The following is an 18,004-nucleotide window of genomic DNA, read 5'->3' as shown; positions in this document are numbered from 1 at the left end:
TATATATATATATATATAATACACACACATAGATAGGCAGATAGACAGACAGACAGACAGACAGACAGGTAGACAGACAGACAGGCAGGCAGACAGGCAGACAGGCAGGCAGGCAGACAGACAGACAGACAGACAGACAGGTAGACAGACAGACAGGTAGACAGGCAGACAGACAGACAGACAGGTAGACAGACAGACAGATATATGCTTTCGTAAAATACTCTTTTTTAAAACTATGTTTCAATAATTTTCAGATGAACTTTTTGAAAAATTATGAAAAGAATTCTACAATTCCAGTAGACTACCTGGGACGTGCAGCATCTGAAATTCAGTTTCAGAAATTACTTGCACAACTGATTGAGTATCCTCCGAAATTTACATGGGGTGTCAGTGAAGATGTTTTTGAGGATGCATTTAAAAGATTTGATGAAAAGTCCATAATCGAATATTTTACCAAGTATGTAATCTATACTAATATTTGTGTATGAAAGTCTTATCTATTGCTCTGTATGACATCTCTGAAACAAGCTGGATAAGTGGATTTTTTAAAAATAACAATCTTAGTTATATTTTCTTGCAGAAATACCATCTTTTAGACAGATCTCTGCTAGAATATGTCACAGTTGCTTGCAGGAAACATCTGTGATGTGCATTTCTATTGATAAAATGCATATGTGTGTGTGTGTGTGTGTGTCTGCATGTCTGTACTTTTAAACACACACATATACATACGTACGTACATACATACATACATACATACATACATACATACATACATACATACATACATGATGATGGCCGTCCACTCGTGACCGAGGAAGACCATTGCCGACCTTCAGGAACATTGTGCGCTCTAGGACTAATTTATATTTTGCATTTGCAGCTCCATTGGTGGCTAATGAGCCCTGCTCTTGACAAGCATACACGACTGCAAACATTGCAGACCAAGCTTTCCCCATTCACTATATGAGCCGTGCGCTTTTGCGCAGCTCGCTCAAGTTCTTCATGCTGGATACGTGCTCTCTCAAAAGTGTTGATCCCCTCCTTAACTTGCTTCCTCCACCTGTGGCGATGACAGGCATTGTTCTCCCAGTCATACATACGTACATACATACATACATACATACAGGCATACATACATACATACATACATACATGCATACATGCATACATACATGCATACACATATACATACATACATACACACATACATACATACATACATACATACATGCATACATACGTACGTAAATATAGCATCGTTTTGTTTAGATGTCAAACAATATCTGAAAAGCAATATTTATACAAGTAATTTGATCTATAGTAAAAAGTTTCACAAATAGTTCAAAGTATCTCAAAGAAAAACTTTTTATAATCACTTCTTATTTTTAATGAGAACAATTAAATGGTAGCAGAAACAAGGGAGAGAGAGGGGAGAGAAAGAGAGACGAAGACTAAATAAAGAAAATGATGTTGAAAAAGAAATAAACATCAATAAATAAACATAATCTTGATTTAGACAGAAAATAATCCAAGGTTTTCATTATTTGAAGGACCACATTTCAACTACAGTAACCCCTCAACTATTGCAGATGTTACATTCCAACCCCCAATCCCCACAATAGGTGAACATCCACGAAGTAGAAACAGTACTATACTGTATATTTTTTTATTATTTCTGTAATTTGTATATATTTATTTTCTTATAAGCGCTAAACAACACCACGGAGGAATTGAAGTAAGCTTAAATAATAAACCATGATAGGTGAACCATGATAGGTGAACCATGATAGGTGAACCATGATAGGTGAACTGCAATATGGCAAGGGATTACTGTAATTAGATGCACTCAGGACATAACATTGGAAACTTTGTAATACAATTTTTAAAAAATTCAACTTTACGATGAAAGTAAACAAAGTTTGTTTTTAGAAGTGTTGAGATGTATTGTAAGATACAGAAATAAATTTATTTCTCAAACGCGTGATAATGCTATAAATAGCGTGATCAGGATAAATAATCCATACATTACAGAAAAATACGTTACTGGCCATACATCTCAATGCTTCTAAAAACAAACTTTGTTTGTTTACTTTCACCATAAAGTTGAATTTAACATTAGCGTCTTATGAAGCTAAATTTATAAGTTCTAAAATTGCAGAAGAATTCGTTGCTGGGCAATTTAGTTTAATGGTAAAACACTTGACATGTAATCACAGAGATGTCTCATGGCTGGCCAGTAATGTATTTTTCTGCAATGTATGGATAATTTATCCTGATCACGCTACTTATAACATTATCACGCGTTTGAGAAATAAATTTATTTCTGTATCTTACAATTTTAAAAATTATTCTTGCTATAAAATCCTCATGGTAAACTTTTAAGCACTCTAGTTTTAATTTTTAAATACCTTGCAGAATAAAGTTAAGGTTATTGAAGGCCATGTTTTCCATAAGCTTTAGATTCTCAAGTGAGGCATTGTTTGTAATTTACTTTTCCTATAGTTCTCTGGTTGAAACATCTAACAACTTGAGCTTAATTTCATTATCCCTTAAATATGGCACCAAGTGAGCCTGAAACTCTTATTTTTAATGATGAAAAATTGCATCATGATTATTATTATTATTCCACTGAGGTTGACTTTGCTTTTACTTTTTTGGAGTTGATGAAATAAGTACCAGTTATGCACTGGGATCAATATAATTGACTAGCCCTCACCCCAAAATTTCAGGCTTTGTGCCTTTAGTAGAAAGGATTATTATTATTATTATTATTATTATTATTATTATTATTATTATTATTATTATTATTATCATAAGAGCATTGGGTGACAAGAAAGAATAATTTCAACACTAATAAATAATTACACTAAACTTCTGTCAGAGAGAGAAAGAGACAGACAAACAGCCAAATGGGTAGACAGACAGACAGATATATGCTCATGCATACTCAAATATAAATACACAAACACAAACACATACACACATAATGTGCTAAAAACATGTGAATTTGCTTCCTTTTAGAGCTGGAATAAAGTACCTGAACCTTTCCCAACAAATCGATATTTCCAAACTGCCATCACATTTAAGAAACATGGTTCAAAGAGAGAGAGTAAAGGATTATATTATGTTCAATCTCCTTGACTTCATCACCCAGAATATACGGGCATTAGGTAAGACTTCACAGCTACCTACTTTTTCATGTCAAACTTTGTATACAATAATATAATTTCTTTTGACTAGACAAAACACTGATATTTTACTTTATGATGGACTTCTTGTATGAATAGCTGTTTGATACATTTTAAGGTGGTACATTTAAAGAACATTAAAGAACTCTGTATTGTGGTACATTTAAAGAACATTTGATAGAATATTTGTGCTTAAATATAACATGACAAAAGAAAGCAAAATGTTAAAATTGACATAATTAACTTAGAATTAAGAAGAGATAAAAATAAATGCTGTCAGTCATCTGGCAATTTTACCATTTTGCCAATTCAGCCCACTTCAAAGGCTTTTACCATTTTGCCAATTCAGCCCACCTCAATTGTTTTCTTACTGAGATAAACAAGCTAAAATATGCTAAATATTTAGTCTAGTACCTTCATTTTCTCTTCAATATATTGTTGATGTTTCATTAATGCACAGGCCACAAATTTACAGAGGAATGGAATAAGACTATGTGACATACATGGTTGCATCAAGAACGTTAATAACATGAGTGATATGAGTTAATGTCAAGTTGACAGTAGTAAACAAGGAGTTTAGATGCTCTATGACAAGTAAACTCTTGATACAAACCCTAAAAACAGTTGTTACTGTTGTTTCAAATTATATTAAAAGTCACAATTAGAAAAGAAATTTGTGTTTCTGAATTATCTTTTACAATTTATAAACACTAAAAGGATTCATAAATTGGACACACACGGTTAACTTACAGGCATGACTTATAAACTTAATTTCACTGATAGATTTGACAATTAAAAAGATTTTAAAATTTAACTCATAAATTTCATTTAAGCTTGACTTTACTGAAGTGTAACTAGACAGAACTCCTCAATCTCAATTTCATTTCTTCTTTCAGAGGCAGATCAATACAATTTAAAGAAATATCTCAACTCATCACCAGAATTATCAGTATTCTTGACTCTGGTTGATAACTCTGATACAGTAATTGAGTTAATTTCATCAACTCTCAAATCCATAATAACCAATCCACTCAAGGTAAGATGATTTTTTCTTTTTTTGTAGGTTGGAATAAAGTGTAACCACTTCTTGTCATAGATTGCTATGACACTGCTATTCTATCAAGGATGTTACATGGGAATGCTTTCATTTTCAAAACAGGCAGAAAGTTAGGAAAAAGGAAATGGAAGTTATTACATTATGACTTTCATTAAGAGAAAATAGGGTATAAAAATGTGAAATTGGAATAAGTAGAAATGGAAATCATGAATGAATTATGTTGTGATTGTTATATTAATTTGTTTGAAGGAGAGACGCACTTATCTTTGTAATGCTCTCAGATTTGTGAGACCATTTAGGTTAATATTCAGTTTAATGCCTGAAGAAAAAAATATGGGCAAGTGGTATTTCAGAGAGCCTAACTGCAGAGGTAAGATTGGTTGAATGTTAAGTTCAGGTCGTGTGGTGGTGAAACATAAGCAGATGCTTTGGGAGGATTTGGGTGGAGTATGAGGCTTTTTAGTTCAGGAGAACAAAATCTGTTATAGTAGTGTTAAATGAGAGAGAAAACAGAGCGATGTTATTAATAAGTATAAAATACAGCAATAATGAGTGAGTCTTTGTCAATCACCTGAGTGGCATTGTTTAGATTTCAATCTGTATCAGATATGTAAGCATCTGTAGGTGGATCCCACTTGAGCCTTCTAGAAGACAAGAATGAATGGGTTCTTGTGGCAAACAAATAAAAGTTGTTATTAGCAAACTGACAAAATCATTAGTGCATAGAACAAAATGCATAACAGCTTAGAGATGCAAGATTTTTCTCGACAATCTTGTCCCAAGTATTGCTATTTTCTATAGTTTTCCTATAAAGTTTGGTATTTGCAGCTTTTCATGCCAGAATATTGCTTTCTTTGAGATGATTCCAAGTGCAATGATCGCAATTGGTAACACACTCACTTTTAGGCTTTCTGGATGCATTTCACATCCAATGTTAGGTCTTGGTACTTCTCAACTTCCTCATTCACTGGATTCACAGTATTCTTATCTGCTGGTATAGCAACACCAACCAATGAAGGCCCATTCTTTTGAACTTCTGTAGGAGAGTGATATTTGGTCAGTTAAATTGCAGTTTCTTATCTGTGTAGACTGGCTTATTTATCCCATGTAAGTTCCACCTGATCATTTTCTGCTACTGGCAAAGGTTGGTGCTCAAACTACTTGTTAGAACAACCTAGCCCATACTCCTGCACAACTCCCAGTGTATTCACACTGCCACTTTGACATGGCATTTTTTGGGGCCAGTTTTGAGTACCCACTAATTATATGTCCAACAGACCCAAATAACTTTTCACATAATCTACACAAAGGGAATATTGCTGCCTCATCGATATTATTATTATTATTATTATTATTATTATTATTATTATTATTATTATTATTATTATTATTAAGGTGCCAAGCTGGCATTATTATGAGCACACCAGGCAAAATGCTTAGCAGTATTTCGTCTACCTTTACATTCTGAGTTCAAATGCCACCAAGGTCGACTTTGCCTTTCATCTTTTCAGGGTCGATAAAATAAGTACCAGTTCTGCCCTGGGGTCAATGTAATTGACTTATCCCCTCCCTGAAATTGCTGGTCTTGTGCCAAAACTTGAAACCATTATAATTATTTTCATCATCATCATCGTTATTATTATTATTATTATTATTATTATTATTATTATTATTATTATTATTATTATTATTATTATCATTATTATTATTACTTCTGCAGGTGTTACCTTTACTAGATGAAGACAACTGGGAAAAGATTTGCATAAATAAAACTGTTTTCAGGGTCATGTTTGATATCTCCCACAAAATGTCAGATGCAGATTTGTCCAGCCTTCAAACTGCTGCTTGTTCTGAAATTTTCCAAAATGTCAGTATGAAAACCTTGATGGCTGAACTCAATAAAACCATTCCTGGATGGTCCAATTTAGTAGCAAAGGTAGGATTTGGTTCATTCTGTCATTATTATTGTTGTTTAGCCCAGATTAGAACTTTGGCACAGAAGCAGCTAACTGGACACTTTCATATGTATGTACGTACTTATGTATGTATGTATGTATGTATATGTGAATGTTTGTATGCATGTATGTATGTATGTACTTACACACACAAACATACTTGCATGAACACATGCACGCATACATGTACGTTCTACATTTCTATTATGTGTATTAATTAATGCCTGGAATTTCATCATTAAAGTTTCCATTGTATCACTTTGACTGTAACAGTAAAACTGTGTCTGATTTGATTAAAATTTCATGCTTAAATTGAGTTGCTCTCTCATTGTAATGCTTTATTTACTTTGATTTTTTTTCTTGGACTCTGCTTGCTGCTTACTTAAGATAAAATTTGTTATGTTGTTTCATAAGTTATCTACATTCCAGCTTTTTATCTTGTTTGCCAAGATCTCTTCTAAGTATCTGTGTCACCTTCAATCCATCTTTTCCCCCATGGATTTCGTTTCTCTCTTGTACATTCTTCCATTTCTTTACTGACTGCAGCCCCTGAATTTAAGTTTTTTTTCTCCCTCTATCCTTTCTCCCTTCTTCTTTCAGATGAGTATACAATTTGATGATCCTAATTTGAAAGTGGATGTGGGTTCAGCCCAGAAGACCATACTTTTTTACATAGAATGGACTTCAAACATTGAAGATGTTTTTAAGAAATTCAAGACAGGTTTTAATGAGTCTGGTTTATCAACCTTGCCATCAATATTTGAACGCATTGCTAAAGAATGGAAGGAACTTGAAGAAGATGCTGATAAGATTAGGTAACAAAAATTCTCTGTTTTATATATAATTTATAAATATTTCAATTATAAGCAAAACTATAACATCGGAAAGGTCAGACATTTTAATCAAATTTGATATTTATTTTTATTGGTGAGTTCTTTAAAGAGACATAGGCAGTATCAACAAATGCTGAAAACCCAGCTACATTTAACTTGTAGGCCTTTTAACCCATACAATGCAGCAACCTTATCTCATTATTGTCCTTAAAACAGGGATGTTTAAATTCAGAAATCTTATGACAGCCTATCCAGTAAAAATAGAAATATAAAACTATGAATGAAGATCACTTCTGTACTCAAATGTAGTTGACATTAATTAAACACCAACAATAACAACAACAAAACAATAGCACAATTACCATCAACATAATTCCTATTTCAAGAACTAGCTAGTGTACAAAACTAGAGAAGGTAAAAATGTGATTTTGATTTAAAGGAAGTTTCTGAAGCTTACGTTTATCCAAATGCATTTTATTATTGTTGTCTAACTCCAGGTCAGCTCTCATCATGCAGACCTGGACTGAATGAGTTGTTTTGATGTAGACAGAGCATTCTTTGATGGTTTTTTGAATCTCATGTATATTGTCTAACTTCTCTTTCAGTTTATCATCTATATTTCAACTGATGAAATTATTAAACAGCTATGTTGTATTAACCCCAAACACCACACAAGGAAAGCAATTACGCATGATAAGCAGAAATTTGGTTAGTGTACAGTACCTACTTCGGTTTATGAACATACATCTTAAAAATATATCAGGTAAAGATAATTAATTGAATTATTCTATTAATCTTTTATGTTTTTATGTTTCAGCCTAAAAGTTGTGGCCATGCTGGAACATTCTCTATTATTTCAACATTATTTGTCTTTACTAAAATTTGAAATAGTAGGTATGACTATGTGGTTAAGAAATTTGCTTCTCAGTCATATGGTACTGGGTTCAGTTCCACTGTAGGACACCATATCTAAGTGCCTAATATCATAGCTTTCAAGAGGGTCAGCAACTTTTGAATTAATGTTAGTAAATGCCTGTTTTATATGCATGTGTGTGTAGTATTTATATTCATATATGTATATCAATATTTACATATATTTATATACACACACATACATATACAAACATACATAAATATATATATATATATATATATTTATGGCCAGGACCTTTGGCAATATGCTGTGCCTGAGAATACTTGTCAAGCCAAGTGAAATTGTAATCGTGGCCAATGCTGATGTAACATAATTGGCACCCATGCCAGAGGTATGTAAAAAGTACCTGTGCCAGTGGCACATATAAACACCCATGCCAGTGACACATTAAAAGCACCCATTACACTCTTGGAGTGGTTAGCGTTAGGAAGAGTATCCAACTGGAACTTGGTACAGTTCTCTGATTTATCAGTTCCAGTCATACCATCTAACCTATGCCAGCGTGGAAAGTAGATGCTAAATGATGACGATCATGATATACGTACACACACACACATATATATGCATATATTACCTAATGTCAAACACTTGAGGAGAGAGTACTCAGTACATGGTGTGGAGGATATGTTTGTTTTTTATTAGAAATTGAAGCAGACAGTTTGGCATGTAATGCAAGTTCCATATCACTGCAATCTTCAGGAAAAACTCATGTTTTGTCTGAAGATCACCATGGTGCGAAACTCAAGTCACAAAATAAACTCTCTGCTTCAGTTTTAATAAATACACACACACACACACACACACTCTCACTCACTCACTCATTTACACACACACCCACAGTCACTCACTCACTCACTCATTCACACACGCACAACACGTATGTACACACACACACAGGCATACGCGTGTGCACACACACACACACACACACACACACACACACACACACACACACACACACACACACACTTTTATTTCAAGTTGCAACCATCTCATTTCTCTCAGAAATTCTCTTGAGAAAAGCATAACAGCAGATATTTATTTCCTTTTGTGCCAATAAGTCTAAAATATTGCAACAATATCAATCATCTTGTTTGCTTTGCTAAATTAAGTAGGTTTTAAAATTTGTAAAATTATGTATTGCTATTTTTTATTTGTTTTAGTCATATGACTGCAACCATGCAGGAGTATCGCCATGAAGGGTTTAGTCAAACAAATCGACCCCAATATCTCTTCTTTTTTTCTTTTAAGCCTGGTACTTGCTCTATTGATCTTTTATCTCATATTGCCGAGTTACAGTGATGTAAACAAATGAGTACCAGCTATCAAATTGTGACGGAAGACAAACACGAATACATACACACACACGCACATATATAAATATATATGTGTGTACATATATATATATATATATATATACAATCAGCTTCTTTTCAGTTTCTGTCTACCAAATCCACTCATGAAGCTTTGGTTGGCCCAGGGCTATGGTAGAAGACTTTCCCAAGGTACCCTGCAGTGGGATTGAACCCTGAACCATGTGGTTAGGAAGCAAACGTCTTACCACACAGCCATATATATGCACCTATATTTCTATTTTTAAATTTTAAATCTTCATTTATAACAATCATAATTTTGATGAAAATTTAAAATTTTTCAAAATTACAAAAATAAGAATAATAAAACATTCTTGTACTAAAAGGATTATATTTTATCGTGTTTCCAGAAAGCAGGAATTTTAATGAAACAAGCTTAGCTCAATCTCATCAAGTACTAAAGTTGATTGGTCAATCAGGAATGTCTCCAGATTCTTTTGCAATCATTCTTAACACAACTTTGCAAATATTCAAAGATCCAGTGAGGGTATGTGTGTATAATTTTTATTATGTTACTGCAACTTTTTACATATTTAAGGCTAGGAAGCTAGAAATCGATGTATCGTTTTTATATCCTGTATAGAGGTAATATTTTTGTGAACCGAGTCTGAAGACTGGTTTCGTTTTCCAGTTAGAAAATTTGTGCTTCCCTTAAACTTTCCCTTTCCTCAGAAAAACATGTATACCACACAATCTCATTTCTTCTGCAAATCTGATATTTTAAGACTATGTTGAACATCATCATTTAAGCAGAGGTGGGGAACCCATCACACATAGAGAAAAATTTTCTCTGAATTCAGTTTTAAAACTATCCACTGATGGCTTAAGCGTTAAGACAAAACTAGTAATTTAATGTAAGTTGTATACCTTTGTATTTGTAAAATGAATGATTCGTTATTTTCTTTTGGGAGAGAAGCACTCCCACAGGTATTTGCATCTCACTTCTGTCTATTAAAAGTGTTCTTCACCCTTGCTTTAGATGCTTATAATAATAGAGGATGGAAGTAAATTCTCTTTGAAATAATCTTTTTCTCAGTGTTTATTTTTTGTAGTTTATATTGGGAAATCATAATAATTTTCATGCAATTCTTACTTGTTGATGCTGAAAAATTTTACTTTTGTTATAGAATAGCATTTTGTTGCTGTAGAAGAATTTATGGAAACTGTTGAAATCCAATCTAATTTGCTTGGGCAATGTGCAATCTCTCTCTCTTCTTTATTGCTCATTGCGTGTCTTTCTATCCATGTGTAAAATTCCTAGAGGTAGCTCCTAATGGTTTGAAGCATCTGCTTATCATAATCTATAAAGGAATTAATTTACCCTCAGATAAGCAATAATTATTAGTAATCAATTCCAGATCATTTGATGAGTAAATAAATGTCTTGCAACATGTTAGTGAGGAAACCAAGGAAAAGTTCTCTTAAATGCAGCTGTAACTGAATTGTAAGAGTGACTACATTGACTTATGTATTCAGCTGAAACATGTAATGTGGGCATGCACACTGGGGGAAAATATCTCCTAAGTTAAAGGAAAGGAGTATCTGAGGTTAACATAGAAAGAAGTATCTGGGTTAGAGCTGAGTCTATTTGGTCTTACAAAGAAGTTTATTGGGACTTGGATGAACAGAGTACTGCATTGTGGATACATCAATTATATGCATGCATAAAAAATGGATACTTATGATAATGAGATTTTGACTGCAATGATAATAGTGTACACAGAATGGTTGGTTCTTATCATATGAGAAAAGAATACAAAAAAAAATTGGGGAAATAGAAACTGAGAGTATTTTTCCAGACAGAATCAGACAATTTGTAAGAAATAACCCCAGAAAATGTAACTCCACTACAGTTATATACAGACAAGTTGATTAAATCAAAAATTATAATTGCAAAACATGTTTTTAAACAAATGTGAAATAAAATCATATGTCACCAGATTAGAATGAGTTTTTTTAAAAACAAATTGGTCAAAAGTTTATTAATATTTTATTTTCCTTTACAGATTTTCCATTTGATTGAAGAAGACAGCTGGACAAATATATGCAACTTCACAAATACAGATGCATTTAGGAAAATGTTTGCCGTTGATTGGAGCCAAAGCATCTCTGAACAGCAGAAGAAATTTTGTCAGGAAGTTATTTTGCAAGTTGATATGGATACTCTACAAAAAGACCTACTTTCTTTAGAAGGGTTTAAAGAATTCTACCTTTCTGTGAGTATATTGATTCATACATACTGATAGTATTAATCTTATTAAATACTAGAGAGTAGAAAGTACAACATAAATATTATTCTCAATAAATAATGCTTTAATTTCATTATGGTTTATTAATACCAAATATTATGAATTTAGGAGCCTAAAATATTTTTAAAGAGGATAGCAACAATAAAACTAAGGGTTTGAATAGATTCTCTAATACACTCTTTCAACATATGCTGATTGTGAATCAAATTGTAATGTTTGACAAAGTGAATGAACACTAATTTATTACATAGAATTGCATAACTTTTGTATGTAATTTGAAATAAATGGCAGTCATTCACCAAAACCTACATAATATTAATTTGATTTCTCTTCTTTTCCTCAATTATTATTATTATTATTATTATTATGATTATTATTATTATTATTATTATTATTATTATTATTATTATTATTATTATTATTATTATTATTATTATTATTATCATTATTATTATTATTATATAAGGTGAGCTGGCAGAATCATTAGCAGGCTGGACGAAATGCTTAATGGTATTTCACCAGTCGCTATGTTCTGGGTTCAAAGTCTGCCAAGGTCAACTTTACCATTCATCCTTTTGGGGGTTGATAACATGAGTACCTGTTGAACACTGGGGTCGATGTAATCGATTTATCCCCTCCCCAAAATTGCTGCCCTTGTGGCAAAATTTGAAGCTATTAAGGTGGCGAACTGGCAAAATTGTTATCATGCTAGGAAAACTGCGTAGAGTTCAAATTCCACCAAGGTCAACTTTGTCTTTCATTCTTTCAGGGTCAATAAATTAAGTACCAGTTATGCAGTAGATTCGATGTATTTGGCTATTCCCACTCATCTGAAATTTCAGACCTTGTCCCTATAACAGAAAAGATTATTATTTTATATATATATATATATATATATATATAAGCTTTAAACACAAACTGTCATTGTATCATTATATGAGTATATAATTGATATAAAGGACGGTTTAAAGCTATCTTCAGCCGCAAACATTTTCAGTCCCAAGATTACATCACAAGAAAAAAAAAAGAGAGAGAGAAAATGGAAAAGTCCACTTAGTATTATCCATTGTAATATGCTTATCTTTTAAATTGTTATATCTGCATAAATGTTCGCTGGTATTCAGAAATCTGTCCATATTGTACCACAATTCCCTTTCTATTATAAGCATTTTCTGTAATAGTAGAGCCACAGCATATCTTTACTCTGATGCTTATCTTTAGCGTGTGCGTGTGTGTACTCACCTGCAGTGATGACTATTCTTGCAACTAAATGTATTTACTCTTCCACCAGTTCTCTCTTTTTCATTACATATTATTAAAAATAAAGGTATTGAACATTATTACTGAAATTTTATGAGTATATATTAAATGTTTTTTCAGATAACTGACAAATCTGAAGGTTCAATGTTAGACCTGTCTTTATTAATGTCTGAGGCTATGAAAATGCAAATGGTGATGATGGAATTAAGTTCAAAACCTTTGACTTGGCTCTTTGGAAACAATGAAAATTTGCTGAACTCATCAAAAATCGTCTCTCTTTTAAATATGTGGAAACAACAACTGCAGTCGTTTACTAATGGGTAATGTCATTTTTCTTACAAAATACTATTAATAATACGATTAATAATATCACATTTACTTTATACTGAGAGAAGACGAATATACAATATGTTTTCCTCATGAACAGCATTCTTTCATATGTAAATATTTCACAACTACACTATTCTTTGGCAAAAGCCTTTGGGAGTTGCTGAGTTAAGTTCTATTTCATACAGACAAAGAGATATTTGGTTAGACTATCTAATGTGTACCACAATCTTGCTTGAAAATATATATATGAGAAATTTCCTTTTTGTTAGGTGTTTTTTTTTTAAATTTGTAATTATATTTATGATTCCACCACCATTGCCGCCGCCACTACCATCATCATCATCATCATTATGGATCGCTATCATCCTATATCATCCACTCTCAACAGATCAAATACCATCATAGATTGCCATCTTGGTCATTCTTATACCAATCTTATACATCCACAGGATTTTAAATTTGTCTGGCATTTTCACTAGCTGGGGTGATTTCTCATCTTCATCCTTTGTTTATTTCGTTTTTAACACAGCACGTTCATAAGAGATGTTATCTCAGGATGAATACCTAGGTAACTGGCCTATCAATGGTGTATATACCTTAAGTATGGTGCATAAATGGTTATATATGTAATTCTTCATCCTCGTCTCCCTCTTTCTTATTCATTTAGCCTTCCATTAAATGTCTCTATAAACATTTTTTTGCTTAAGATATTTTAGTTTTAAAGTGTATATTACTCTTAAATTTCTATGATTTTAGCTTAAGTTGATTGTCATATGGTCAGATGTTACAATATAATACAAAATGTAGGTTTTTTTATAGACTACGTATATCAATCAAAAGTAAGAGAGATAAAGAATAAAAATGTATGCATTAAAAGAAAACCAAATAATGGAACAAAATAAAAAATTGCAATTTTATTACCAGTTTGAATGTGCCAGTGATACATTCCAACTTGTAAACAAGCCATTCACTATGTTTTATCATGGAGAAAATTTTTCACTGTAGACAAAATCAGTTCACAGTGCCACCTATTCAGACTGTGAGATGCTAGCATTTTGGAGTGGTTATCTCCTCTTCAGTCACGGAAGCACTACCAGCCGATGTACAACTGGAATAACATAAGAGATTGTCTCTCTTGTCAGCTTGCGGCACCACCATCCAGTTTCTGTGACTGAAGAGGAGATAACTACTCCAAAATGCCTGCATCTCACAGTCTGGATAGGTGGTGCTGCAAGCTGATTTAGGTGTATTTACACCATTTGTCTACAGTGAAAATTTTCTCCAAGACAAAACACAGTGAATGGCTTGTTTACAAGTTTGAACTTGCCACTGGTATATTCAAACTGGTAATAACATTGCATTTATACACATCACTGCTTACCATTCTCACCTCATAAAAAAAAAGGTGTCTTGCAAAATAGGATGAGTGTTGGATATTTGGTAGTTTGAGGAATAAATCTGCCTCCGTTTAAGTTTTATATATAGAAACATTATTCATCATAGTTTAAAATTGAAACCATGTTGACTTAAATGATTCTTTGATTTGCTTTTCATAGTTGATAATAATAATTATAAAAACTTAAATGACTACATTAATTGTGTTTACCTTTTTGCTTCAATTAACTTCACAGCAGTGTAACTGAAATTTACATGGTCCTGCCCTATCTGAGTCCATTCATCAAACAAGCAAAAACAATGCCTGAATGGAAGCAGTTGATATCTGAACTTGTATTTTATTTAGAGACATTAGACAAAATGTTGCCTCAGCTTTCAAGTAAGTAAATAACAATATGCAGATACTCAGACACACACACGCGCACGCACGCACACGCACACACATTTGTTCTCCTCAGAGAGATTATGACTGTCTGGTCATCTTTAATGATCACCAATGAATTGCATGGTTACTTTATTTAAAGTTGTCTCATTCGTGACCATCTTCAATCCAGTGGTAAAACCAGGTCAAGACGACCAGAGATGGAAACAGATGTAGTGCATGGTCAGGATGTCTTGCTTGCCTCATCTTACTTTCTGCACTCCTCAATACATTGCTGTAGCCAGCTTACCCTCTGTTGAACCATAAAGGTTTCTTTCACAGAGTCCACCAGATCTAGCTTTGACATAAATAGGTAGGCAAACATTTTATGCTGCTTTTGTGGATTCCCATGACTCTCTGACACCATCCAATTCCATTATCATGAATTTAAATCATAAGATCAAGTCATAGTGAATCTTTCATCAGCTGATTATACAACCATTGACGCCACCCTTTTGGATGCATTGTAGTTACTCTCCTGATAGAGTTTGGTGTTCAGGATTCCTCCACTCAGCATCAATGTAAGAAGCACCGTTGGCTCAGTTGGGTCCTCTTCCACTATCTCTTCACAATCTGTCATGCTGCAGTCCTAGGAACCCAACAAGTGCTACTACTGAAAACAAAAATGGTCAAAAGGTGGTTCCACACCCTTCAAGCCCTGGAAAAACTGTACCAGAGCCCTAGCACTGGATGTAGCTTGAAGTTATACCCAGGTCACACACACACATACACACATACACACAATGTTAACCACTCATAATATAGTCATATTTGCATTTGATTTTAAATCTGCTTATTATCTCATAACACCTTAAACTAAAATCTTTGGTACATTGTACTCTCTGTGTGCATGTGTGTGTGTGTACCTGTACATACATGTCTGCTTGCACATGTGTGTGTGTGCTGTTGAATGATTAACAACAGAGAGGCCACCCAGCTTTAAACAATTATTTCAACAAAACCCACATTTTTCATGAGAAAATTTATGTGAAACAGTAGAAATTTGCATAAAATTGCATCTGGTTTTTTATTTTTTTATTTTTGTCTTGATATTACAGATTTTGGACAGAACATTTCTACTCTGTTGATTAACAAACCTGAATTGCAAAAAGCAGTACAAGTATTGTTGGAGTCACCAGAAATGTTATCGAGTGTTGTATATAACATGGCCTTGAACGAATCTCAAGTAAGTTTCCATAATTTACATGTTTTCTCATCTTAAACACAATGTAAGCAGATCGCTTTTAATATCTTCAGGTGGCAGCTTGCTGGTATTATGAGAGTGTTGGATAAAATCTTTTGCATTATGCTCCCTGAGTTCAAATTTCAAGGTGAAATTTGTATTTCATTGTTACAAGATTAATAAAATAAAGTACCAGGGAAGTACTAAGGTTTATATAATTAATTACACTCCCATATCAAATTTGAACCCTTATACCTGTTGAGAAATTATCATCATCGTCAGACAAAAAGATCATAGTTTTTCTGAACAAATTTCAGCTTGAAAGTGAGATGTCACTCAATTTCTTTGTGTGAGTGTAATGAAGTTAATAGTAGTTTGTGATGTTAGAGCACTGATGCGCTCTCAGTTTTCATAATAGAGCCAAATTACAAACATTGTTTCATGACTAAGAGAACTCAAATTTATGGAATGCATTTAGTTATAGTTGTATAGGTTAGACTATTAACAATTAAATCTTTTGCAAGGTTTTGCAAGACCATCATGGGACACTGAATGTTGATTATTTAGCCACATTAATATAAACTAATTTTAAATATGGTTACATAAGATCTGATGTGATTTCACATCGGTTATAATTCAGTTGCCAGCCACATATTATTTTGTAAGACTTGAGTTTTAATCTAAAATTACTTTACAGCAGGAATAAATATGTAAATTTTTTTAATGCAAGCTATTACCTATATTTAAGATACTTACTACTAGCAGTAGTAGTCTACTGATTTACACCATTTGAAACTAGATGAACTGAAACATTGACTTAAATATCTTTATTGGGAAAAACATAACTCTTGTAGTATACACATTTATTTCTATGTTGGTAGACTGTCATTTTAATCAACAATGTTTATCTTTGTAGAATAAGATTTTTTTGATTCTATCCTATAGTAACACCATAATCAATGTTTTCTTCACATTTGGATTTTTTAGATTACCAAAGCATTGATGAGCATAGCTGGCTCTCAAGACCCAACCAAAGCTATTTGTCAAGCAATGGCAACTATCAAAATGGCATCTGTTCCAAATTCAAATTTTGACCTCAATTCCTACTTACAGAATATTTGTTCCATCAATTTTCTAAATCTAAAACAGGAATTCAACCAGTTGTCAAATGTACGAAAAAAGGTAATAACTTTTGTTACATTGATCTCTTAAATATGTTGAGAATTATGAGGGAAATAGAAAACTGAAATATTTGTTTGCTTGAGGACACAGTTACATAAGTGAATCAGCTTCAGCGGAAAATTAAAACCTGGTCATAGATTCAATCCACGTAAAATTCATTACTGTACATCAGTACCTTCCTAACTGCAAAACCATCAACATTTTTCTTATAGAAGAAAGAATTTTTGATGATTATATGCAACATGAATGATGTGAAAAATTTCTAAATGGGAATTAAAACCATACTGTAAACTCATTAGTTGTAGTTCACTATAAACTTAATATTGCACAAATTTTCGCTCTTCATATGAGACACACAGATGCACACATATACACACACACACACATAAATATATATATAAATATAGCTACATAAATATATATATCTTACGTAATACATATATGTGTGTGTATGTATGTATATATATGTGCACGCACACACACACACATGCATATATAAATATATATGTGCAGAAGTGACTGTGTGATAAGAAACTTGATAAGGCGGTGAGCTGGCAGAAACGTTAGCACGCCGGACGAAATGCTTAGCGGTATTTCGTCTGCTGTTACGTTCTGAGTTCAAATTCCGCCAAGGTCAACTT

The 18,004-nt window shown here is 32.9% G+C and overlaps 1 protein-coding gene across 1 annotated transcript in view; it reads left to right on the top strand.

Annotated features, from left to right (window-relative positions):
- Positions 1-18,004, top strand: part of LOC106873159 (uncharacterized) — a 161,723-nt gene that overhangs the window by 38,533 nt on the left and 105,186 nt on the right. Inside the window, exons 25-36 of the mRNA XM_014920386.2 lie at positions 255-457; positions 3,025-3,173; positions 4,088-4,227; positions 5,969-6,184; positions 6,804-7,018; positions 7,642-7,799; positions 9,694-9,830; positions 11,350-11,559; positions 12,973-13,172; positions 14,814-14,956; positions 16,057-16,184; positions 17,169-17,363. Of these exons, the coding sequence (XP_014775872.1) occupies positions 255-457; positions 3,025-3,173; positions 4,088-4,227; positions 5,969-6,184; positions 6,804-7,018; positions 7,642-7,799; positions 9,694-9,830; positions 11,350-11,559; positions 12,973-13,172; positions 14,814-14,956; positions 16,057-16,184; positions 17,169-17,363 (2,094 nt within the window). The remainder of the gene's footprint in view (positions 1-254; positions 458-3,024; positions 3,174-4,087; positions 4,228-5,968; positions 6,185-6,803; positions 7,019-7,641; positions 7,800-9,693; positions 9,831-11,349; positions 11,560-12,972; positions 13,173-14,813; positions 14,957-16,056; positions 16,185-17,168; positions 17,364-18,004) is intronic.

This window comes from Octopus bimaculoides, chromosome 1 (assembly GCF_001194135.2).
Source record: "Octopus bimaculoides isolate UCB-OBI-ISO-001 chromosome 1, ASM119413v2, whole genome shotgun sequence".
Lineage (NCBI taxonomy): Eukaryota > Metazoa > Mollusca > Cephalopoda > Octopoda > Octopodidae > Octopus > Octopus bimaculoides.
Note: the sequence above shows the minus strand (reverse complement) of the source record. Positions and strands in the feature narration are given on the sequence as shown.